The sequence below is a fragment of the Harpia harpyja genome, chromosome 6 (assembly GCF_026419915.1).
Source record: "Harpia harpyja isolate bHarHar1 chromosome 6, bHarHar1 primary haplotype, whole genome shotgun sequence".
NCBI lineage: Eukaryota > Metazoa > Chordata > Aves > Accipitriformes > Accipitridae > Harpia > Harpia harpyja.
In genome coordinates this window covers 25,181,610-25,207,126 of record NC_068945.1, presented here as the reverse complement: position 1 = coordinate 25,207,126, position 25,517 = coordinate 25,181,610, and the positions used below count along the sequence as shown (strand labels likewise).

At 42.0% G+C, this 25,517-nt stretch overlaps 1 protein-coding gene across 6 annotated transcripts in view; it reads right to left on the bottom strand.

The window, feature by feature from the left end:
* Nucleotides 1-1,895: 1,895 nt before the first annotated feature.
* Nucleotides 1,896-25,517, bottom strand: part of ABTB3 (ankyrin repeat and BTB domain containing 3) — a 192,916-nt gene continuing 169,294 nt past the window's right edge. For 5 of the 6 annotated variants that reach the window (XM_052789753.1, XM_052789752.1, XM_052789754.1 and 2 more), the window contains 4 exons: nt 24,414-24,495; nt 23,344-23,412; nt 20,132-20,245; nt 1,896-15,356 (listed from right to left, as the gene is read on the bottom strand). In XM_052789753.1, coding sequence (XP_052645713.1) covers nt 15,147-15,356; nt 20,132-20,245; nt 23,344-23,412; nt 24,414-24,495 — 475 coding nt within the window. In that variant the 3' untranslated portion in view covers nt 1,896-15,146. The remainder of the gene's footprint in view (nt 15,357-20,131; nt 20,246-23,343; nt 23,413-24,413; nt 24,496-25,517) is intronic. The other variant, XM_052789751.1, reaches the window with a different exon arrangement.

Here is a 25,517-nt window from a genome sequence, read left to right as displayed (position 1 = left end):
ACACCTAGAAATAGGCCTGTATAAGCCACTATCCAGATTTTTTAAAAATATTACTGAGTGGTTTAAATGTTACTGTTACTTTCTAAGTAGTCAAACTGAGACACACAATGATCTTTTTTGTTACACAGATGTCTCCACTACTGATTCCATCAGCAGACCTACATCAAGCACTTCTGACAGTGCTTTTGCCTCAGGACAAAACCTGAGTGTTGTGGACACATATTTAGCTAACGGTCGCAAAAGTATTCCAGACGCCTTTAGAAGGCCTTGAACAGAATAAACAAGAAGACAAAAAAGGAAAGATGCCAATTAGAAGAACACAGGTGCACATTCCAAGATAAAGGGAACTTGGCACGAAGAACCTCAATTCGGCAGTTTATCTTAACCAATTAGGCTGAGACAAGTTTCGCATGTTTTAGTTATTATAACCAATTGTGTCCTATGTTTAGGCGCATGTACAGAGTTATTATAACCAATTGCGTCCTATGTTTATGCGCGTGGACAGAGATAGTATAACCAATTATATTTTAGCTTTTGGCGCGTGGACAGCTGATGTTTAGCTTGACAAGGTATATAAGCACGCTATTTGGGCAATAAAGGGAGAACAACTTTAACCGTATCGGTGTCCGGTTGTTACTTGGCTCACGTCTCCAGATGGTTCCCTGCTACACCTGAGGCTCCTCTAGGCGAGCCCTAGTACGTAGCAGTGGTAGTTTAGCCATTGCTGCCCATTTCTGCCCCATAGAGGAGAAAACACAGCAGTGGACAAGACTGTCCTAAACCTTAATTAGCTCAGTGAACATGTGCCATAGCCCTCAATCTCTACACGTTAAGATTGTCCAGAAAACCTCAAAAAATGTGAACTGAATGTAGCGAAACCATAGATGACTTTATGGAGAACCCAGAGGAATGGTTAACAATTATAGCTGAACTTCCCTATTTTTCTCAGTGAAGAGTTAACTCAGATGCCCAGAAATAATGTTTTTAAATTGTTCCGGTATCACTGGTTGGGAAAGGAGACAGATTATCCCAGTTTGCTACATGTGAAGCTTGCTTTGTTTTTTTCCAGATACTGGGGAGGCAGGCAAGGGGACCTAAATCTCTCACCAAATTTTGACAAGTGTAGGGTTTCCTGTGAGCTGCTTTTCAAGGATTCGAGGATTCAACAGAGCCTCGATCCTGGTCTGGACAGTCACCCAGTCTGGTGTGAGCCGTGTGTCACTCCCACAACTCACATATAGGCCATACTTGAAAAGATGTTACCACCTTTTGCCTCCTGGACCAACCTGTTTCTTAATAATCTAGTACTTTATGAAGAAAGGACTCAACCCCAAATCCAGTAAAACATAAAAGACAGAAAACATTGTAAATTAATTAAAAAAATTTAAAAAACCCTAAAATAAAAATATTTTTCAAAGCCTGATTTTTATGCTCATGCCAAAGTTAATCAGTTCCGTTTACTTCCGGCTTCTCTTTGAGATACCCACTTGCAACTTATTTGTATGCACTTGCAGCAACGTTGTGCAATGAAGCAGACTTCCAGGCTTTTGGGTCTTCATGCATCCAAACTGTCTGGCTATGATGCATTTGCAGATGCTTAATTTTAAGCACCACGGAGCTCCATTCCCTGGTCTTACATGCCCATTTTTTGCCAGATCAGGGCTCAGAGAGAAGTTTTGGGAACAGACTTTTTGTCACTTCTTCACACGCACAGCAACCATGCTGACAGCACTGTATGGGGGAAAACAGCACCAGGACTTCCAGATGTAAAATCCTGAATGTGTGTGGTTTCTGGGAGATGGTTCCTGGGAGAAGCCCAGTCCTGCTGCTGTCTGAAGTACATTGAGAAACACCTGAAGAGGAGAAGAAACAACAAAAACACTCACAGCAGCCACTTCCTAGGCTAGAAAACAATGGAATTTTTATTGAACAGAGATGGCTCATAAACACGCTCAAAGGAGTTCCACCTACTGTTCAGCAATGTTCATTGCCATCTGATAATAACCTATGGGGGCAGCTGTATAAAATAGGAATAAAATACCAAATTGCTATATTCATTAATAACTTTGCCTTCCCAATACAGAACCGTATGTTATTTAAAGTCTGAAAATAGACCACAATTGTTAGCATTTAAACCAAACCTTTATGATAACAAATATACAAAAAAGGCAGTCAATATATTAAACATTTAAATCAATAGCATACATTTCTCAGAGGTAAACATTGAGCAAACAAAGCCACCAATGATGTTCAGAAATCAGGTAAAAGTTTCAAGGTCAAGCTCCAAACACTGTAGCTTTCCTAAAGCCATAGTGGTATTACACTTTTATCTAGCCCCTAAATTGAAAACTATGTAGCATGAACATCTGAAAATATAACATTGGCTATCCGGCAGGAAATTGGAAGTTTCTTAAGTCCTCACTGTATTTATATTGAAGCACCTGCAGAGACAGAGGGCAGTAGGAGTTAAGCACTTTGTTTTGCAAGGTTGGGGTTTTAGTTCTGTTATAAATGAGGGCAACAGCATCCTCATACCAAACACGAATTCCAGCACTGACAAAAGAGAAGTATTGGCCTGATAAACTGCATGAAGAATCAGCCTTGCAACTTGTGTTAAACAGAATGGGACTCGCATACCTGCCTATTTACTGAAAGCCTGGGCTATTTCTACTGCACAGAAAAAGTCTCCTTCAGTAGTTGATCTAATGCCTGAGTTTGAAAGCTTGGGATACATACATACGCTCAAAAATAATGTGACAAATTTACTATCAATAAAAACATGTTTTAATGCCAACAACTAATAAAAGTTCATATGCAATATTGCTCACAACATAAATGTACAATTTGCACAAAACATGGCTCTTCAACATGAATATTTTGCAAGCTACAATATATATATATAATATGTATAATTTCTCTTCTTAAAGAATTATATGCCAGAGTGCATGCAAAGAACTTCAAAGCAGTAACACAACAGGAGCAATCACTTGTTTACAGATTACTGAAACCATTCAATACAGAAACACTGGGCTATTAGATAACAGACAGACAGATAGGTAGATGTATATACACACTGCTTTTTTGTGGACCTTCCCATGTTACACCAGCAGTGTGGATTCCTTATAAGCTCAGACCCCTATGAAAGACTGATCCAAGTAGGGCTCTGAATGTTCTCCACACTCTTTGACCATAAATCACTTCTGTTGGAGACGACAGCAAAGGAGGCACTTGTCCTTTAGCCAGGAGTGGAGGCAAGCAATCTTCTCCATAGCCAACATCTGTTCCAATTCCTGCTCCTTCATTTCTAAGCAGTGGGTGGTGAGCATCTATCCATCCTATGTTTTGGCTGGTCCCAAGCAGCCTCCTGCAGCCTTTACAGTTGGAAACCCAAGACTGGACAATCTGGATCTCCTAAACAGCAGTGCACAGCACTGCCACCGTTCTAGTCAGATATGTACAAGGAATGACACGTATCCTCTGGTTTAAAATTTACATAGAGTATATACATATAAAGCTATTCTATCAAGGTGCAAGTTTATTATTCTCTGGTGTGTTCCAACGAAGATTTCTTAAAAACCTTTATACACACCCACCAGGAGAGTTTACAGAAAGTTGACATTTTGTCATAGTTCATTACGTAGGCTTCGTTCTGCAAACTCCGTAATGGAAACTCCCATTACTTTCCCTTGGAGTTCTGCCTATGCACAGGACGGGAATTGGTAGACTACAGTCATGTCTAATATAATTTCCTTGACTTCAGTACATTTTTAACTGGGGTGAATTGGCACCATGTGGGGTTTTTTTCCAGGAAGTCATCAATCTCTACGAAGCAAGGCAGGACATGTAACTGGACATCAAGGGGTTTGCAGTTCATGTGCCCAGTCCAGCTTTCCTTGCTTTTGATGGGACTGTGGTATGTGAAGCTAGCACAGTTTGGCTCTAAGGGTATGTCTGGAAGTCCTTGGCACTATTTTACACTAGCTGATGGCAGGCAAAGCCCTCAAGGAAACTTAAAAAAAAAAGACTAAATGTAATTTACTAAGCAGTAAACATCATACTGATCCACTAAACAGACGGATATGGAATGCAACTTGTCTAAAATTAGAATGGTTGATGTTTTCTTAGGCAGGTCTAAACTCATAAAAATCTTTCCCACCCCATGCAGGCCTCATTCTGCAGCATGTAAATATATGATGCTTCTAATAAAGTCATTGGAAACGCGAAGCCTGTGATCAATGAGCAGAAGGAAAGCCTACCCTCTCCCATTTCTCTTCAGCAAAAACCTCAAAATTGTGCAACTAACTCATGTAACATAAGTACATGTTTACGATCCCTGCTGAAGTAGGGCTGCTGTGTGCAATGACAGCAGGATTTGGCTTTCAGCCTTTATGGTGTACCAACCACAACTGTGCAGATGACTGGATGGGAAATTATATCTGCTAGTGCATTAAAAAACCATACAGCCTTGCAGTAACTCCCATTAAAGATTCCCACAGACTTCATGAGAGAGAGAGAGCAGACTTTAACAAGTGCATGTTCTGCACCACTGGAGCTAAGTTTCTCAAAGATCCTTTCCTAATACCATTTTCTTCCATTTTGTAACTTGATTATAATGAGGCATTCAAAGCAGAGGATTTGCACATGTCCTCTCAAGCTAAAGAGAGTATTTCACACTAGAAACAAAGATCTGGTTAGTCTTTCTCTTTTTCAGAGTAATACAACAATAAAAAACCAACTTGCTGGTTTCACATGCTGCCCTGCCTTTGTACAGTGTTAACAAAACGACATCTAGCAACGACAAATGAATCATAATCTCACTGGAGATTTTAAAAGGATCAGCATCAGACAGAATGGGGTTTAAGATAGCCTAAAGTGCGCTTCGAGAAGATGCTTTCAGAGTTTTCCCAACCTTTATGCTAAAGACCTGATTATGTGACAGAACACGTAAAGGTTTCTGATCTTGCTCACTGAATACATTATACTCCAGGGAAACTTATGTTCATTTTAAAAACAGTAATTAAAAAAAATCAAAAGAATTTAAATACAAACACACATTTTAAAATAAAGTTCACGTGGTGGACACAGTGGACAAAAGCTGCTGCTTCAAATTATGGCTGAGCTCCATAAATACATTCCCTTCTACCTCGTTTCAGAGCAGTGTCTTCGGTGGAATGGTTTGCTCTGGAACATTAACAGCATGAAACAGGCAATTTTCAAAAGCATCTAACAGACTTGAGAGACTGACATCTTCGAACAAGCTGCAGATGTCTATCTGTCTTTTTGAGGAAAAATATTTGGTTCCAGAAACATTTGTATTTCTTAGCTATACTCTATTGAAAAACATGTGCCATCCTATTGTCTATACTCTGACTCTCTGCTATTTTATTTTTATCCATCATAAATGGATAAGCAAAGGGGAAGAAAGTTTCACCTGTGTTGTTAATTGTAGATGACCTCAAACATGCCTGTGAAGCCACAAACCAGCATTTAAGCTACAGCTGTGGGATGGAGGACAATATCTCTGTGTTTGCTGATGATTACTGTTGGGTTGTGTGATCTTTCATTTGTTTCTCAATAAAAATGAAGTGAAACCTTCCCATACAACCCCAACAATGGACAGCAGCAAACAAAACTACTCTGCTAGAAAAAAACCCAAACCCAAATTCATAACAATTGTAACAAATGCAATTAGGAGTCTGCCTAAAACCTGCAAAAACCCAAGATTACACTTGATGGTTCTGCACTGTTCTAGAAACCATCTTATTTCTAGCATATCCTTTCCTCTTGTTTTCATTTTTCTTTTCTAGCTTTAAGTCCAAAGACATCTCAGGGACAAGTGGGAGTGGATGTGAAGAGGGAGGAAGGAAGCAAAGAGTTTTCCCACAGACAGTGCTAGCTCTTCGTCTTTTCAGGATGCTCGCACTGGGATTTCCCCATTCAGCTGTTGTTTTCAATGGTAAACATAAAGATACAAAACCAGCCCTTCAGAAGTGGATGACAGAGGAAGGATTGCTTCCCCATGTAAAGATCAAGATTGTGCTTTCTAATTACAACTATGCATTCGGCTTGGAAAGTGCGAGATGTGCAAAGACTTCAAAGGTGACATAGTATGAAAGAGAGATGGAAAACAGACCTAATCCACAGACTAGAAAAATCAATAAAAAGGCTTCCAGCGATTTTAATGGGGCAAACTTCATCATGCTTTCATGTTTGGTTTGTGAAAGATGTTATAGTAGCATCTTAACTTGTATTTTTCCTAGAACATTCATATATCTTTCATTTAACATGTAAATTACTTCTTGAACTTTGTATCAAATATTTATAAATGCTAAACTAGGTACAAAATGAAACCCAGTTGGGAAAGTGGAGCAGAGGGAGGTTTAGCTGCACTAATGGATACTGCATTAATGCCTAGCATCAAGGAAGGCTGACTGTCATTAACAAGAAAACTCACTACAAACATGATTTCATGCCTCGTAACATATCCCGTAGATCTATTTACTGTTTGTCTCTCTCTCTCCCTCTCTCTCACACATACGAACACACAGATAACTATGGACAGAAAATCCAAAGCATTACATATGCTTAACCTTTTCTTCCCTAAAAAAACCCCAAACCAACCAACACAACACCAAAACCCACAAAGAAGCAGAAAATCCACGGCTCGGATGATACAGAACAAATTATTTTACAATGCCACTTCTGTCCTGAATGACTTGAGATGCTTTCCAGACTTCAACCTAACCAAAAGCCTGCTCTGAGGATAACTAATGCACAAATGGCATTACAACAAGCTTACAGGTGAGCGGGACTCAAGGACACTCTAGTAGCCCACCTGTTACTGGGTGTGTGTATGTGTGTGTGAGAGAGTGTTGTATTTCCTGTGGTTTTTTTCTACTGGTCTTCACTATGATTCAAAAAACGCAGGATCCGGATCCCTCTGCTGTGTGGTAAGCTGGCAGAGTGAAGAGAGAGTGGGGAAAGAGAGCATTGATCTTATCTTGGGGCTTTAAACACCAGAGATGCATTATTCAACCTTCCACATAATGCTGAGGAGATCAGTAAAAGGAATGTCCTGCATTGCAGAGAGTGGGATTTACTTATTTACTGTATGCATAATGCTCAGGCACCATTACTCCCCACTGGTACAGCACATATGGCTGTACAGCAGCTGCAACACTCAGAGAAATACGGACCGGAAGCAACATACTGGTCAAAATGTACTGATGGGACCTAAAATAGGTCAAGTTTTTCTAGTATTAATTGGAAGTTAGCCAGGAACATGAGGTCAAGAAGCTCTCAGATACTTCCCTTTAGTCCTTGTATTCTTCAATGGATAGACATAAACTCACAACTCAAGGAAGACTGCACATTTTACCACGTCCCCAAATGGCACAATTAGTCACTGGCTCAATAACTGCAAGGCAAAAATCGGTCCCCAAGGTATTAAACTGACTGTCCCAAATTTGTCTATCAGTGGTCTACCCAGGCTTGAGCAGGTGAAGCAGGGTATTTGATCAAGTGAATGCTTGGATGCTGGGGAAGCAGCTTTCACTCTGATGAGGCTCCAGGGGCTTCCTGTGCTCCTTCCTACCTTCTGCCCCAGTGAGGCGCAGCCAGCGCTGGGGCGCAGGGGCTTTCAACCATGCTCAGGAGCAAATCTCAGCCCGCAGATGTGCTGTGAGCTCTTTAAAAGCTATGCAGAACAGGGAGAACCAGACTTTGGAAAGGCTCATTTGAAAGCCTCTCACGTAGTAAGCTATAGGATAGTCAATTTATCCACTGCTGGGAAGGGGAAAGGGTAAGGCTGGACTCTTCTTGAACCTGTGGCTTGAACAAGTCCAGATGTTCTGAACCATGTTAATCCATCCCTGCCAGAACATATGAGGTGTTAAGGCTTTGACCTTAATTAATTAAAATGACCTCCTAACACACTGGCTTTTTCTAAAGTGGCTTTCTTTTTTGTGTGTGTCTGAGCATCTCCATTTTCTAATGTGGCTTATTTTAAACCATGAATGATTTCTGATTGGGTATTTCAGAGAGTTTTTTTCCCTGTCTTTGTTTGCTTTAGAAAGGCAATAAGAAACAAGATTGCCTCACTGTGCTGGGCAAAGCCGAGTAATGGAAGTTTTAATGAAAACACAGCAGCAGAGATGATGGGAAGTGGAAAGACCAAAGTTAACCACACAAAGGGGTTCAGGCAAATTTGATCTTGCAGCTGCAGCACTGGAGATATTTATAAGGACAAAGAAAAACTACCAATTGCTAGTGCTCCATGGCCATATCTGAGCAGTGGGACCAAGCAAACCCTCTGTGTGAGCTCTGAAGAGACCAGAGCCAACTGGGCTGGTTGGGGATGCCAAGCAGGGGCTGGGAGATGGGGCTGCTTCCTCCTCTCCTGCCTTCTGCCCTCCCCTCCGATTTCATGGAAGCTCTGAGTTGGGAGAACAAATGAAGCAGGAAAAGGGGAACACTATACCTCTGGAATCCAAGGCAAAGATCTGGGATTAGACATTCAAATTCTTGTACCTAATCCTCTTCCCTTACCGAGACCTCTTCATTAGCGTGCCATCCAACACAGACAGAAAACTGTGCCTAATCTAAGCATGCCCATTTACACAGTGTCATCACCTCTTCAGGATGAAAGAGCAAAACTGTAAGCCTGAAGAAGGATGAAAAATGCCTCTCCAAAGGAAAACAAACACCAAAATTGCTGTTCTGGTACATTACATACAATCAGGTGGACAGATTTAGTCAGCTAAACAACATAGCTTGCAAAACACGAGATGTTTGTAGAATTTAACCTATCCAGCCAATGCAACCTCTCTTGTAAGTTGCTGCCATGTCTCCTGGGTGTTTTAGTGACAAGCAGTCCAAGCAAAGCACAAAAAGCATCGTGTACTGAGACTACTGACTTGAGAACGTGAGATACCACATTTTGAGCCCTCTGCACGCACCTAAGATAAACACACACTAGGCCATCCGTGGCTGTTCCATGCAAGGAACCTTGAACCAAGCCGAAAGAATGACAGTTTAATGGCAACAAAAAGAAATTGAATACCCCCCTCCTATCCACACTGAGCTTGCTTCCCCAGTTCTCAGGCTCAGTGAAGGCAGCTGACAAATGCCCATTAGCTTCTGCGGGTTTCCAGATTTTCCTTCCGCTTTGGGCATTGCATTTGTAATGTTTTCAGCAGCGGTCTCACTGAACTCACGGATCATTGACTCACAGCTGAAGACTCAGCTTTGCTATTTTTTGCCCTTGGAGGCCAGTTATAAATGGTAGGTCAGGTGCAATTCTACTGAAAATGTGATAATCTGGTCAGTGGGCAGCCTCAGTTTTCACCTACTGCAGGTAACGGTCCCTACCTCAAAATAAATAAGTTAAAAAACTAACAAAACATTAATTTTGTTATAAATGTATGGAAGATATGATTGGAAGTGCTGTGAGTTAGAGATATAAATGTTGTGCTTGTAGGCAGACATCTAAAATTAGTGATGTGCTCATCTATGGGGGTTTCAGATATTATTTGACTGCTATTTCAAGGCTAACTTTCTGCAAGCTGGTGTATTAAATATTAGGACAAATCCTAAGCAGCTTTTTAAATGCATATCTATTTCAACATCTCTGGGCCAGAGGACGAAAGCAACATCAGGCCCTTCATTTCTGTAAAGCGCTTGCAGAGCCTCACATGAAAGACACTTTGTCAAACAAACTACCTTCAAGTCTTTGACTTTAGGTAACTCTCTTCAAAAAAAAAAAAAATTCATCCACTAACTTCAGAGGCAGCTTTACTGAATGCAGGCTTCAGGATGTCATCTTGCAGCAATATTTTTAAGACAGTCAGCTCCTGAGGGACACCAAATACCTGCAACTGACTTCGACAAGTTCTGCAGGTTCTCAGCTTCTCCTAGGATTTAACCCACAGACAAAGAGTCCTAGGAGTGGCTTTTTCTCTAGGATGGCCTGAGCCTTGCCTTGAGTATGTGGATGTGTGAACTTCAACACCACCTGTATTTTTCCTGAACACAAAACCCCCACTTAAACAGGGTCCTGTATGCCTGAGTCTTCACAGACCTAGAGTTGCACTGCATGCCATTACAGAACCCTCCTCTGATTTTAGACAGGTACAAGGGGGGAAGAAGAGATGCTCTTTCTTTTTTTTCACTGCACCACCTCAGAGCACTTCATTTCAGTACAAACTGAGGAATTCCCTTTTTTCTTTTAATCTTCAAAGAGCAGCACATTGTGCTACACTCTGAAACAAAACTAGAATTTCCGAAAGCCCCGAGCACACCACACACTGCAGCCCATCCAGGACTTGTGCAATGTTTGGTATGAAGCCAGTGGATATTCAATACGAAAAGGCTCAGTGTCAAAAGCAGCATGCAGAGGATTCAGCAAGCAGCTTTCATTGGTGCCAATAGAAGCCTGGCTACTAAGCCTTCACACCTCTTTAAAGATGTTTCCTCTGTCTTTAACAGACATTTGCACAAATCTACTCCGAAGCTGAGACCAAGCAGGCAAAGTTTTAGCTGGGGAAAAAAAAGTCTTAGCCATTAAGAAAGCTGGCCCTTTTCCAGAATGGAGAGCATCTGGCCACCAGCTGTGTTTAGAGGACAGCAGGCGTAAGGAATATATCAGGGGAAAATCTGAGAAACAAGTAGACAGTGCTGAAATTTGTCGTGAAAAGAATACCAGCCCTTCTCTGTGATGTCTAAAACCTCTGCCCTCCTACATTCCCCATCCTTTTCTCTTCCCAGCTCTCAAGACAATTACTGGAAAATCGCCCATTCAGGAGGACACAGATACCCTTTCTGGGCTTGGGAAGGGATCCAGCAGGGCTCTAGAGTAAAAAAACTGGGAAGTGTGGAAACTGGCAGCACGTGAGGCAAAGTGAAAATGTGAGGAAATTCTGGAAACTAAGGGAGGACACTTGTAGAGAGGCAGAAAGAAAGATTTGCAGTGAGGCAGGGGCAGGATGCCTGTAAGTCCTCAAATATTACAGAAGTGGATTAGTATAAAAAAGACAGATTGAAAGGAACCGAAACAGCCCTCCACACATTACAGGCTGGAAAGTTACGATTAAAAAAAACAAAAAAAGAAAGAAAGAAAGAAAGAAAGAAAGAAAGAAAGAAAAAGAAAATCACAAGTTTTTCTAATGATGTTGTATTTTTTTCCATTTCACCTAGATTGGAGGCAATATTTTCCCTCAAAATTCGTAAATTATTGCAACTCATACAAAGACTAAAGAAGTAGAAGGCTTTTTATTTTCTAAGATGGTAACAACATCTCTCTAAAAAATGCTAATAAAATGCTCTGCTGGAAAGAGCCTTATCTGATAGTGATGGTATTCACGGGCACCCGCCGAAACTCACACTGCTTTTTAGATTAAATTGACAACAGAGCCCTTCCCCCTCAGCCCCAGATTAATGGAATGAAAAATCCACGCAGGAAGCCACATACAATAAAGTTTGGAGATTATGAAACAGGCTAGAAGACAGGATCAGAATTGCAATTGATCTTGATGAAGTGGGGAAATTGCCCCAATTAAAGCAGAACAAATGCACTAAAGACAAGTTGAAAGTGTTATACTTTGGAAGGTATAGTAAACAAATGCACAAATAAAAATGCAAAGTTCTGGGAAAGCAGCAGTGAATTACCCAGGAATTATAACAGAAGACAGACTAGCTCAAAGTCAGCCATGGGATGTTCTTGTAGAAAATATTGCAGGATATATTTTCTGATATGCTTTACATAAACCACAGGAGACAGTTACTCTGCTTTGCTTGTTACTGTATAAAACCCCTGTGGGAGTACTGCATTTTGGGGAAATTGGGGAGTCATGAAGGGAATGCCAGCAAAAATCAGAGACCTAGAAAATACTAGCAAAGGAACTAGGAAAGTAGGATAATTCCTCTCATACATAGAATAATCTTGTAAGAAGATCTTGTAAGAGCATCTGTTCCTCCTGTCAATCAGGGCTTGAAGGAAAAGTGGCTCAATTTGCAGTAAAAAAATTCCAAATAGTCTCTTAAGAAAACCTTCTGATTACGAGGTTGGTGAAGATCATGGATGCTCGTCGCTGGACGTTTCAAAAGTCTGCAAGCTGCACACTGTCTGGTGTGGTTCAGCTAGACCTCACCCAGCCTCACAGCAGGCGAGGTGGACTAAAATCGCAGTTTTCAAACTCTGGTCTGTGGATCCACAAAGGTCTGCTGACTACTTCCAGGAGAAATAAATGCCAGGGTTACACGGGGGCTGGCTCTTCTGCTGGCAAAAGTGATGGGGGTCACAGGTCGAATAAGAATTGAAAGTCATGATTCTTTTTTTTTAAGGTTCCTTTCAGCTATACATCTATGACTTTGGGATTACCAGTGTTCTGAAGGGCAAAAGTTATTCCCTTATAAATCAAGAGCCGCAATCTCTTCCTGTAACAGCTTTGAACAATAGCTTCTTGGGGCTTGTTCTCTCCTACCATTTGCTAGACACCAGCAAAGCAGATCTCGCGGCAGCAGCGGGTGCCACGCTTTCTGTTGTGCTCAGCCATTCGATTCACAAGCCTCCGAAGGAGCAACGGGACACACGAATGCACGGGCTGATGCAGCTCTGCTGGCAGACTTGCGCAGCGCGTGTTCGGAGGCAGCTGCGCTCTGTCCCTAGAGCCTTTGGCTCATGTTTGCCTTTGAGTGCCCAAACACACTGACCACTCCGTTCACGTACCACCATCGAAGGACATATTAAGCCCTTTACCTCTGAAAGAAAAGCAGCAGATGTTACCACAGATACTCTCAACTCATCAGAAGAACAACTAGCACAGTTACCAGCGTTTCCTTCCTAATGAGTCCAGGCAGGTTCCTACAAAATGCTCACAAGACGTCACCTTCCAGGGGCAGCCTGTGCACACAGGACTCTACATCCCCTTACCAAAGCGCAGTTAGTATTTGAGCTAGAAACAGGGGCACAACACCCGTGGCTATCATTATAGCATTAGATGCCAGACTATCCACAAGCATACTTGTGGGCATGTTTCCCAGAAAAAGCTATTTTGCCTATAGATATATGCGTATGCAACTCCCGATGACTTCGTTGGGCACTACGCATGTACCCAAGGGAAGAATTTTAGTATCATGATTATTGTTTGAAAAAATTTGCTATTTTAAACCATGAAGCTGTGGGGTGAGGTCTGCTCCTATCTAGTTATCATTGACATGGAAGGATGGGTTTCCATGGATGAGGACCTCACCAAATGACACAAGCACCCCTGCGTGTTGCTATTGCATCAACCATGGTCTCACTTCTCTAAGATCACAACATTCACATAGAAGTTGCCATTACCTATATGTTCCAGACAACATCTTGTGTGAACATCTACTATGCAGAAAACAAAAGTCTAATTGACTGACACACTGTGTCTCTGCGACATTAATGACAGTTTAGACATTTTTGTAATTTGTTGCAGGAACTGTAGAGGCTTTAAAAGACCAAGCACACAGGAGGATTTACACCTCAGAGTCATAAAACAGCTTCCTACCATGTTGATTACTAAAGCCAAAACTGTGTTCTCTGAGCATGCCAAAAGCTATCGGCATGGAAGAGCACCTGACATAGATACTTCAACAAAAGAACAAGAGGTTAACATGCACTGTCAAAATAAAACTTCTAAAGTCTATGAACTGGGCACAGTTTCTGAACAGCATGCTAGAAAATAAATATATTAACGTCTCTCTGCCATGGAGAAGGCAACATCTTTGCCTACTTCTTGCTGTGGTTTTCAGAGACAGAGCATCAGGAATGTTGTGGCACGTAGCCGATTTGTCTTGCTAACAATAAGCTGCAAAAGAAACGAAGCTTTGACATTAAATCACATCCCCCATCCCAACCCACCCAAACCCTGCATTGTAGATAACCTATACATTCTCAGGATACAGTGAGAAATCATTCTATAGTACATATTTAATTATAATTTAAAAAAGTCTAACTTGGACACAATCTCTGGCCAGTAGCAAAGTATCAACACATTACTGAAGTAAAGATCTGTTATTATCCCTTCACTGTAACAAACAGAAATCAGCATCTCGAGAAGGGTCTCCAGGGGTATCATATCACAACCAATCGCACCAAATAAAAAAATATGCTAATTTCACAAATGAAGTTTGACAAGAAGTAACATTGCATTTGTCTTGGCGAAACAAAGCACAAACATAACATTTCACAGGTACAGTTACCATGCAAATGCATGTTGAGTTTGTCATTGTTTTTAACCCCAAATCACGAGTAGCATGCAGTTCTCCTGCCCCCCCAACTACTGTATTAGAGATAGTCTGGGTAATGTACCTCTTTGGTGTAACCATAGCCTGTTAGGCAGGATTATACCACCCTAGGAAAGAATACAAGCAAAACTTGATCATATATATGTTTACACAATGTACATTTTACCATTTAAAAAAACAAAACATGTTACATAGATTCTCAAACACAGCTCTGTCAAAAATGAAATTTTAAGCTTAAGAAATAGTTTTTAAACTACAAGGCCACCCCATTATTTTTTATGAACAATTTAAAAAGTTCCCACTCTTAAAAATCTGCCAGTATATTTCCTCAGCTGTAACAGTCTTACCCACTCTCTAATACAGTTGATCTTTGCTCGACAGCAATAACAGTTCTTACATTTCTTAAATGCATGAGATAATGGACTCCAGGATAGATATAGTTCTTAAATGTGTAACACTGGAACAAATCCACCTTAAACGATTAACCGGTCAATTCAGGCGTTTCCCTGCACCACTGCTCAGGCAGGGGCTTCTGCTGTTCACTGATGTGAGTTCTGGCTTTTGTTGGCATCGAGCTCCATGACGACGCGCGTGTGTTCAGAATTTGAGTACAACAGCGATTCACTGGATACTCTTATACCCCGTTTGCTCAAAAACACGGAGGAGCTTTGTTTTCTATATTCCCTCATCCAAACAGAGCTGCAGTCCCAGCACAGCACCTTTGGCCAAAACAGAACTATTTGGATGCGAAGTAGAATTTTTAAATTTTTTTTTTTTTGTAGTCATTTAAGCAACCGCAACGGGATTAAGCAACTGCAACAGCAGACTTAACTTGCAGGGTCTTTATTAGAGGGTTACCGTCTTCCTCAGCTTTACACAATGGAGCCCTTTGAAGAAGACAAATGAATTGACTGAATCCTTGTGGCCAACGTCCTCTGTAAGTCCTGTAGTACATTTTGACCAGACGTTTCTCCATTCTTGTCATACAACAGCTGTTTGAAAGCTTCGTTTTCAATGAGGACCATCATATTTTTTAGAAAGTAGCCTTCACAATAGGAAGAAAGTTCTGTCACTCCGAGAAACTACAAGAAGTGAAATTAGAGAAAGATAACCATTCTGATAAAACCCACTCAGCAAATACAGTGCATAAGAGCTGCACACAAACAAATACACAAAGTAAGCCTTTCAGACAGGCACAGTAACACTTATGGATATATATGCGTGGAGGGGAAGGAGTTAATCAAACAGTATTTTATGCTGATGATTCTGATAACAATTCCATGTTATAAAGCCCTTGTTGTTCAGGAAACAAACTTCCAGGGGCTGAAGCTTTGCTCCCTTGGACATTGGTGGGATTTTTGCCACAGAGTTCAGCAGACCCATGATTTCATGCTTGAAGTTACACCCTAAAACTACAGGTTTGGGAAAACATACTACAGACCAAGTTTCACAAATGCCATCCTTAGCAAGGATGGCACATATGACTGCAGAAACCTGTCATGCAAAGTTTCATGCTTTGAGGAGAAATGGAGGTTTGTAGAGCACGTGGTTTGGGGCGGTCAGTATCTCCCTTACATTGGACACTATGTCAGGGTAATAGGCAGGGATACTGTAATGTGTGAGCAAACCTCAAATGTGCGAGTGAAAATGTATGAGCAAACCTTAAATGACCCATACTGGTCATTTGATGGGTGACCCGTACCGGTCATCACCCACTGGCTAGATCCTGTGGTCATATAAAGAGTATAGCCGTGATATTCCACTCTAGGTGTAATGATAAGCCATGCAAGTGTAGAGAGCAGTGCTCAGCCCATCCTCCTGCCCAGGTCAGCTCCTGCCAGCTCCAAGCTCTGAGTAAAGCAGGAACCTTTGGCTGCGAGGTGCAGCCTGAAGGGCCAGAACTGCTGGGGCATTGCATAGCTTTGGGTCCAGACTGGAACAACTACACAGCAGTGTTGCCCACTACCACCTTATCACGTTCAGAACTAAGAATGGAAATTGCTAAAAAATGAAAAAAAAGGGAAAAAAAGAAAATACAGATTAGGGCTATGTAGGACCTGTCTTCCCAAGGAGAATGAATGAATTTAACTTGATTTCCAACATGCAAGTTTTCATCAACTTATGAGTGCATTATTTTGCACCTGGATGTGACAGCATGTGTGTGAATCTGTATTCTTCTCTGAAATACCATTCATCCCTATTCATTACTTCAATATATTTATGAGATTGAGGAAATAATGTACTTTTTTTTTCTTTTTCAGATTTGTTCTGAGGCCCAGATTGCAATCTGTGCAAGTGCTGAGTGTTTTAGGCATGTATTTGACACTCCAAATGATTTTGTTGGGAGTTTGGGGGCATTCATATAAAACACAACTGGTATCTAGTGGTAACTAATCAATCACCATTATAAATCCAATTTGCCCAGTTACTTCATTTCTTTCTGGGAGTAAAGAACAGTGACAAAGGCTTTGAAAAATGAAACCCTTAAAGTGATACTTGTCAAATGAATGCCTTTGCAGATGTTGGGCCCAACGCTGTTTAATATCTTCATAATTGATCTGGGTGATGGGATCAAGTGTACCCTGATGAAGTTTGCTGATGATACCAAACTGAGTGGGGAAGCGGACACTTTGGAAGGGAGAGCCACCCTGCAGGATGGGCTGGAAGAGTGGGCTAACAAGACCCTTACGAAGTTCAACAAAGACAAGTGTAAGGTCTTGCACCTGGGAAAACATAATCCAGGAGTGCGGCACAGGCTGGGATCTACCCAGCTGGGGAGCAGCTCTGTGGAAAGGGACCTGGGGATCCTGGTGGACAACAAGCTCAGTATGAGTGAACAGTTTGCTGCTGCGGCAAAGAAAGCCACAGGATGCTGGGTTGCATCAGCAAGAGCATCACCAGCAGAGATAAAGTCATTATCCCACTCTACTCAGCGCTTGTCAGGCCACACCTGGAATACTGTGTACAGTTTTGGTTCCCACTATGCAAAAAAGCTGTGGACAGGCTGGAGAGGGTCCAGAGAAGGGCCACAAAGATGATCAAAGGACTGGGAAGCCTGCCACATGAGGAAAAGCTGAGAGAACTGGGTTTGTTCAGCCTTGAGAAAAGAAGGCTTAGGGGAGACCTTATCACCATGTTCCAGTATTTAAAGGGTGGCTACAAAGAAAATGGAGGCTCCCTTTTTACAAGGAGTCACATGGAAAAGACGAGGGGTAATGGGTACAAGTTACTCCTGGGGAAATTCTGACTGGACACGATGAAAATTTTGCAGTGAGAACAATCAGCCATTGGAATAATCTCCCCAGGGAAGTGGTGGATTCCCCAACACTGGACACTTTCAAGATTCAGCTGGACAGGGTGCTGGGCCAACTTGTCTGCACTGTGCTTTTGCCAAGAAAGATTGGACCAGATGATCCTTGAGATCCCTTCCAACCTGGTATTCTACGTTCCTATGTTGCCATTTTAAGAACGGAAAGCCCATAAGGATTTTAATACTCTCAGTTCAGCTTTCAAATTGCAAATGTGACCAAATCCACATTGTCTCACCTTCCTACCGGTACTTCACTTCTTTAACCGAGGGTCTCAATCTCTTGTTCCTACAGCTCCTTTTACACAGCTCACCACCCTGCTAAACACTGTTCTACAACCTAGGCCCCCACCACAGCTTTCCAAATCTATTCTCACTTCATGCTATGCTTCCACCAAATCATACCTTTCTCTCAATCACGATGACAAAGACCGTGCTCCATGTGTCTCTGGGCCAACCTGCTCGCACTTCTCCATTTGGAAAGGCAGGTCTCAGCATCGCCTGAGTTCCTGCAGGTACAGCTGAGCTTGCAAAATAGCAAGGACTAGAAATGGTACCTGCAATGGGAGCAAGGTACTCAAAACCTGCTCCTGGCTGATGTGGTGGTTCCTGGCTTCGGTACCTGCTCACTTTATTCCCATCCTCACAGCGGTCTAACATGAGCTTTTTCCACACTTCAAAGAGCAACATGGCAAAGCAGACAGTTGGCTGGCAAGCTGCGCTTGAACCGCTTGTGAGCTCCCCTGGCTCATCAGGACCATCTGGCCTCTTCCGCCACATAGCGTTATCTCGTATTCACATAACAAACAAATGAAGCTACTGTGTGACAGGAGCACTCCAGGCAGAACGATCTGTGCTCAGATTAATCACCTGCACATCACACAGACTGGGAGCAAAAAGATGAAGCGTCTTCTCTGCTCTGCAGACAGCGTAATAGAGAGGCATCTGAACTAGCTTTAAATGTGTGAGTTCAGGTCCTGGAAACCTTCTAGCTGTAGCAGTATGAAGCTTAGCCCTGGTAATTTACTGGAAGCGGGGTAAATTAGCCCACGCAGACAGAGCTCTAGGATGATGTGGCTTAACTAATTCCAGAAGTTAAGATTTCATTCACAGCTAGCTTGGCTATCTCTGCAATGCACTACCCACGTCAGTGCAAACACAACCCTGGCCGTAAAAGCCTCTCAAGTATACCATTTCCACTGCCTCCACTGGGAGATGCAGGCAAAAAACTTGCAGGCTGGGGCCCTTACAGGCAAACGAGGAGCTGGATTTAGTCACTGGGTTTGTTCAGTCCCAGCATCAGCAGTGTACAAGTCCCTCAGACAGGTCTAAAGCTCCGTGTAAGAATTTTCTTCCATCAGGATGTAAATAACAAGCCACGTTTCACAACTCAAAGAAAACGTGATTTTAAAACAACATTATTCGTTTTACTTTTAGTAACAGTAATACAAATCGAGAAGTTCCCACATGAGCTAGGAGAGAAATGAAATATTTTTCAAAAGATTCCTGCATTGCTGGGTTTTTTTTTCCTATTACAATAAATGGAACTGCAGATACACCTCATTTCTTATTCATTTTATAGGTGGAACTTTATGCTATTTCAAACACTGATTGCACGTTATCTGTACATCAAGACCTAACATTACTACTCTCTGTAGGAAATACCTGATGATGGGAATGGAGGTCAGATCTGCAGGGGTTTGGAGCAATCTGCAGGATTACTCTGTTCAATCAAACCTCCATGTCATGCTGCACCATTTTATCTTTTGTATAGACCATGTAAGTTACAGAAAAAAAACCATCTAAGGAATACTTTAAAAATATGTCATTGCAACTATTTGTGTGTCATTTCCATCTTCCAACTGAAAGTCTAACGACTAAGCACACAAGAGGAGGAGAAAAACTGAAACTGATCAATGTGGATACCACCTCCATCAATGAGCGAAAATAGGTTTTCTGGGTCAAAAAATGCCATGCTTTTATGCCTAATGACTTAGGCCCCCTCACAAGCTAAGTAAGTAATTTGATTCCAATAAGAAGCTGTGAATCTCTCCTCTCCAAGACATAAAATTCTCATTACTATCCTTGCACGGCTCAGAGACATTGCACTTTGGCAATGTGGCATTTTTATATATTGACAAGCTGTCACCAGCATTGAGTATATCACCCCAGTGGGCTTCAGGCAGGAGAAAACAGGGAATTGTAATGGGAAAATGCAGCTTGGAAGGTGAAAGAGAGGTGTCTTATTCAGTTAGGTGATTCCTGTTGAATAACTCAGCAGTTTGGGTTGCCATGATAAGGGATAGGTCTGCCACATGCTGGTACACGCAAATTGAGTTTGAAGCACTTGGAGAAGGGAGTGAGCAGTTGCCATGGCTGCTCTTACACTACATGGTTTAGGACTGTCACTATGCTAGGTACCTACTAGCCGCTCAGTCCCAGTAAATGACAAATCTTAAAAAAATAACAAACTATCACTATTTATCATAAAACTGACCTATGAGTATGACAACAGACACGTAACATAAAAGCATATGTGGTTATTTTTACCTTCGCATGATTATAAATATCCACGCAGTTTTCTGTATTAATGCTTTTTGCACAAATGATCTCACAGTGTCGTTGTAAAGCTTCAAGCTGGAAAAATTTAGCAGCAGAGAGAAGCTAAAAAAAAAAAAAAGCAAGGAAGAAAATAGTCAAAACTCCTGAGCGTACAGAATCGGAGCTTGCTTCTTTACTGTTTTGTTATTTTTTTTTCTCTGCCCCTGCTTCAGTTTTCACGAAAATACTGACAAACAGTCAGAATGAGAAGGTCGCTTGGTTGCTTCAACCCTTTGCAGTCCCCTCTAGATCACACCGTGGAAAGCTGTATATGGAGAGACCACCACAGGTTGTTCAGGTCCATGACTTTGGGGTGGGAGGAGAGAGAAAAAGGAAATGGCAGCTTGGAGAGTCTTTGGTCACTTTGCAAACATGACTCTGCAAGGAGGGATCTGCAATTACATTCCAGGAAAAAAGTGTTTGGGTTCAACTGTTCCACAGGCTCTGGCTGAAACAGAGCACCTGGGCTGGATGTGGGGATGTCAGCAGAAGTGCCGGGACCAAGAGTACAGAGGAATTCAAACCAGATGATGATAACCATGCTGGGCAGTCTTAAAAATCTAGACGGGCAATAAACGTCAAATCTGTCACCTCAGCAGGCTCAAGGAAATGGAGTCAGGTCTCCGTATGCTCCTTGCTCTAGCTTGCGAGCAGCGGCAAGCTCACATCTAGGCCACAGGCACTGGAACACTCTCTGGCTCCATGACCCCAAGGAGTGGGTACACAGCAGGATAGAATGCAAACGTGGGAACCGGCTTAGTGCAAGGCACTGCCTAGTTAACACTCATGTTAGTGTCATGTGCCTGTATCGCTGCACTACCGCGGCTCTCCTGCCATCAGGACTCCGGCTGACCTCCCTCTTCGGTGCTGTATCCACCCCATGGATATGCTACCTGCACTGCCACTGCACACTGTGGGCATCACCTGAAGCCTGTGGGGTGAAAATGGCTTAAATTTTGAGTTCTCCAACTGATTTCAGTAGTGCTAAGATTTCGCCTATTGCTCCCTTTCTGTTCTTTTACAGCAGGGAAAAGGGATTTCACTTTCTGTCTTTCCGTGGTAGGTCATTGCCTCTGGCTCTCTGCTCTGGCTTGGGAAGCCAGGTTGGAGTTCTTCATTGCTTGACACCTTGCCCTAACCCAGCCAGGTCTCTTAGCCAAGGTGTTCATTTATACGACCCTTATCATCTAGGACTGCATGACAAAAAGCTATCCTGTGAATCCCAAAAAGATTCTCATGCTGCTAGGTAAGAGCGTTGGGGAACAAAACCCTGAAACTTCCATGACATTATTCTGACTTCTCCTATGCAGTCCGCTCAAGCTCTGCTTTAATCCCATAAATAAATCCAAGTGCTGGAAATCTGCAGTGCTGATGTGATAGCAGCCAGCTGGCCCCAATTATGAATTGCAGCAAAGATTTCTGTGGAGTATTTCTGGTGCTTCTTGTTATCATATTTGTAATAAGGCAAGTTGCTAAATGCAGTTTTGAAAGATAAAGCCAAATCCTATTCCAGCTGCCTCTGTGGCTCAAGCAGTCACATGCTGGTTTGTAATTACTTTAAACTGTGAGGAACCGTGGCCAGATCTGTTATCAACAGATCAATCAATCAGTCATACATTCTTGAGGCACAGAAGTTTTGAGATGTCACAAAAGTAGAGCAAGCAGCCAGCTGAACTGCAGCACAAGTTTTTTAACAGCCTAGGTGATAACACACACATCTCTATAAAGCCACTGCACTGCCTAGTCTGAGTCCTTATTTCAGAAAGGGTTAGAAATTCAGGAGCTTCTTTCAAAACTATGAGTGAAATAGAGAATCAGTGACCTTTTCCTATAAAGCTCGCAAAGTCAGTGCAGGTATGCTTAGTTAAAAATCCACTGCCTGTGTTGGAGAGGGATGATTTCAGTCCTGAGCAGTTCCATCCTCTGGCTGCCAGCAGGGTTGCTGCAGATGTCCCTGTACCCATCAGAATTGTTTCACCCTGGCCACTCGTACCCCAAAGAAGAGTCTCTCCCAATTTCTGCTTAGCAGTATTTTGGTAAAAGCCAAGCCTTGCATGGATGCCCCAGGCAGTATTGTCATAGGGACAGACTAACTAATGTAGGCAACAATAAAACATCACGGTGGCAGACTATATAATCTGTACGCTGATGATTACCAGCTCTTTAGAGTAGCTCTGATTTTAGTATTTACTGTCCCATATTCTTTTTGGCTGCCATAATTTGGTGACTGTCAACAGCAAAACTCCCTGAATGACTCCCTGAATTGAGAATTTGCTCAAATATCTCTTACTTCTATACAGTTGGAGTCGTTAGGCTGATCATAGCTGGCATCATAGCATACAGTATTGGGAAGAGGATGACTTAACATCCATACAGATTATGGATGTGTGGCTACACTGAAGGCTCAGTCAGCTCCAGTTGGCTTGGTTTGGCTTTCGCAGATGGGCACAACGGCACTGGATGTTTTACATGTAGTGAGAAAGGGGCAATGGAGTCTCTGTATCTCAGGGAGCAGCTTAAGGTTTTATTCAGAAAATTTGACAGTCACATGCTTGAAATTGAACTGAACTGTGACTCCGGTGGGATTTCTCCCATGGTTAAAGCCAGGTACATGCCCAAGAATTCTCCCGAGTGAGGAACCAAACTGGATGCTTTTATGCTGCTGAAATAGCTCTGGACACGTAAGCCTGAGCTAATAAAACCAAAGTAAGAGTGTGGCAGAGAGCAGCTGACTGGCCCAGCTGGAGCAGAGCACCTCACTTACCAGGCTGAGAGAGAGAGAGGATGGTACACTACTCTGCTGGGAGTTCCTTCCAGATTTTGGTAACACCAGCTTTGCATTTCCTTGAAAGAGCCTCTCAAAGCATCTAACCAGATATTTTTACTTCAGAGACTTTGTTTGCTTGATGGCCATAATTTTTCTACTCTTTCTTCTCTGACAGTCAACTTCATAGTGGGAAAAGTTACCATAAAGGGCGACCGGCAGAGAAGGAGACTGAGTGTCTCCTGCAGGACTGCAGATAGCCTGGGCACTCCGGGTGAGGCACTGCTGGCTCTTACAGGAGTGCTCACGCCTTGCCCAATGGCCACGTGCCCTTGGGTGAACGGTACACAGATCACTTAGCATTGCTCCCACTGCAATTAAGATAAATGTCTCTTACCTCCATAATTTCATTATTTTTAATCAGGAGTGACTCTGCACCTCCATAATAAAGATACTGCATAACCAGCTGTAATAAAACAAAGGGAGTGTTTATAAAAAGCAATCCAAGACATCAGGGAACAGGGGGTGATGTAAAGACTGCAGGCAATACCTGAGGCTCTCCAACACCACCAAGGATTTGTAGACAAAACTGGCCCAAACCTCCTGATTTCAAGATATATTTGGTTACTCTCTCTCTCTGCACAGTTCCTTCTCACAGGTGGTCTAATGTCTCAACCCTCACCAGCCACATTGTCCAGACTTTCTGGTGAGCGCCAAACAGTCTGCAGGAAGCTGATTAATTCATTCGGAATTTTCAGTGTATTTCCCAGTACGTTCAGTACCTTATTGATTCAGGAAAATATAGCATATGTAATGGTGGTTCCCTTATTCCTTCCCTGGCAATGGCACCCCCACCTTCACCCAGCTGTGTGCGGGCACGCATGGATGATGAGAAAAAGTGGCGGAGGCTTTGCACTGTAATACGAGCCAGCTAAGATCCCTCTGCAGCCGGCTTCCAGCAAGCCTGAAGTTATTGTAGGCAGCTGGGAATTATCTGCAGCAGTAACAGTCGATACATGGAACTGTCTGAGCTCTGACTCAAATAAAGGGAAGCATATACACGTATACGCTACAAATACAGAAAGCAAGCTCTGTATTTTCACGGCAAAAAATTGACGGAACAATACTGCTAAGGAAGGGAATGAACTGTGTCTCTTCCAAGCCTGTCCATTAAATACAGAAAGAGCCAACAAGAGAAAAAAGAATCAAGTGCTTTACCTTGACATGCACTGCTTTGTCTGCATAGCCCATGTAAGTGAAATGCATGCTACTGTATCTGGTCGGGCACGACATTTGCAATCAATAGCACTCTGCAGCTTAGTGTATGAACAGAGGTGAAGCCTGTGCTCATGAAACCACTACTCTGAGCTACGTGTTTATCAAATACATACGTACTAATTTGGACAGGGCATGTACGATGTTCCTATTATATGTTCCATTCAAATTCAATGTGAGAACTGACTTTACCTGAAAGATGGGGTACTTCACATAGTTGATCTCAATACAAGTACTATCAGATGAGGGCTTGCTAGACAGCAATGCTTTAAACCTAAATAAAAAGGAGCGAGATTGAAATACCAGCCCAATTATCTCTGTGAAAAAAAGTACAGCAAAGTGGAAGGACAGCACCAGCTCTTGCAAAAACAGTACACTGAAATGAATGGATTTGTCACCGAAAAGCATCAAGATTTAGACACTGACATAAAATAAAGTTCAAACCGAAAGGAAGAAGCCTCTCTTTTAGGAGATTTCAATTTGAACTTTTGGAAAAATACATCTAATATCACAAGAGAATAAAATGTACATAGGAAATTCAGATACTGTAATGATGCATATTACAAAAACAAAATTTTTTTTTCTTTTTTTTTTTTCTTACAGGCAACATGATCTTTTAGGAAGACCTGCAACATTTAAAAACTGCACACCTTTTTTGAAGGAGATAAATTTTGGCCTATGTCCATTGTGCTGCTTAAAAAAAATGTTTTGGAACAAAATATTAAACCAACTACACTAAGACTTTTAATGCTTCTATGCAGGCTCAATAAAATTTCATAAAAAGAGGCAGGACAGAAAACTGGATAGGTTGCTGTTCTCTGATTATCAAAACCTGAAATTCAGACACAAGTTTCAGAAAAAAACCCAACATTTTAAGTTAATAATTGCAGATTTATGTGAGACATATGCATATGTAGCAATCTGTTTCTCAAAACCAGGTATTCCCATTTGATCAGAAGGCGAAAATGGGGAATCCACTGCCAGAAACATCTGCCCTTGTACTTCCTCTTTTTGATAATTCATCTGACCTTCTAGCGGTAGTGAAAAGCTTGGCTTATCTATCAAGACCAGCATTTGCTGGATGGTAACCTTTTCCATATCACGACTGCATCTTGTTAATTAAAATACGGATAACAATTGATTTGCTTTTACTAGTGTCAAACTCTATTATGAACACAATTTAGTAGGTTTAAAGTTGGAGTTTGGAATGTGCTTGTACCTCTACCAATATGCTCTAAACCAAAATACCCATTTCTTAATTGAAGGCAGGGTCAGATACTGCAGTTGCTTTATGCA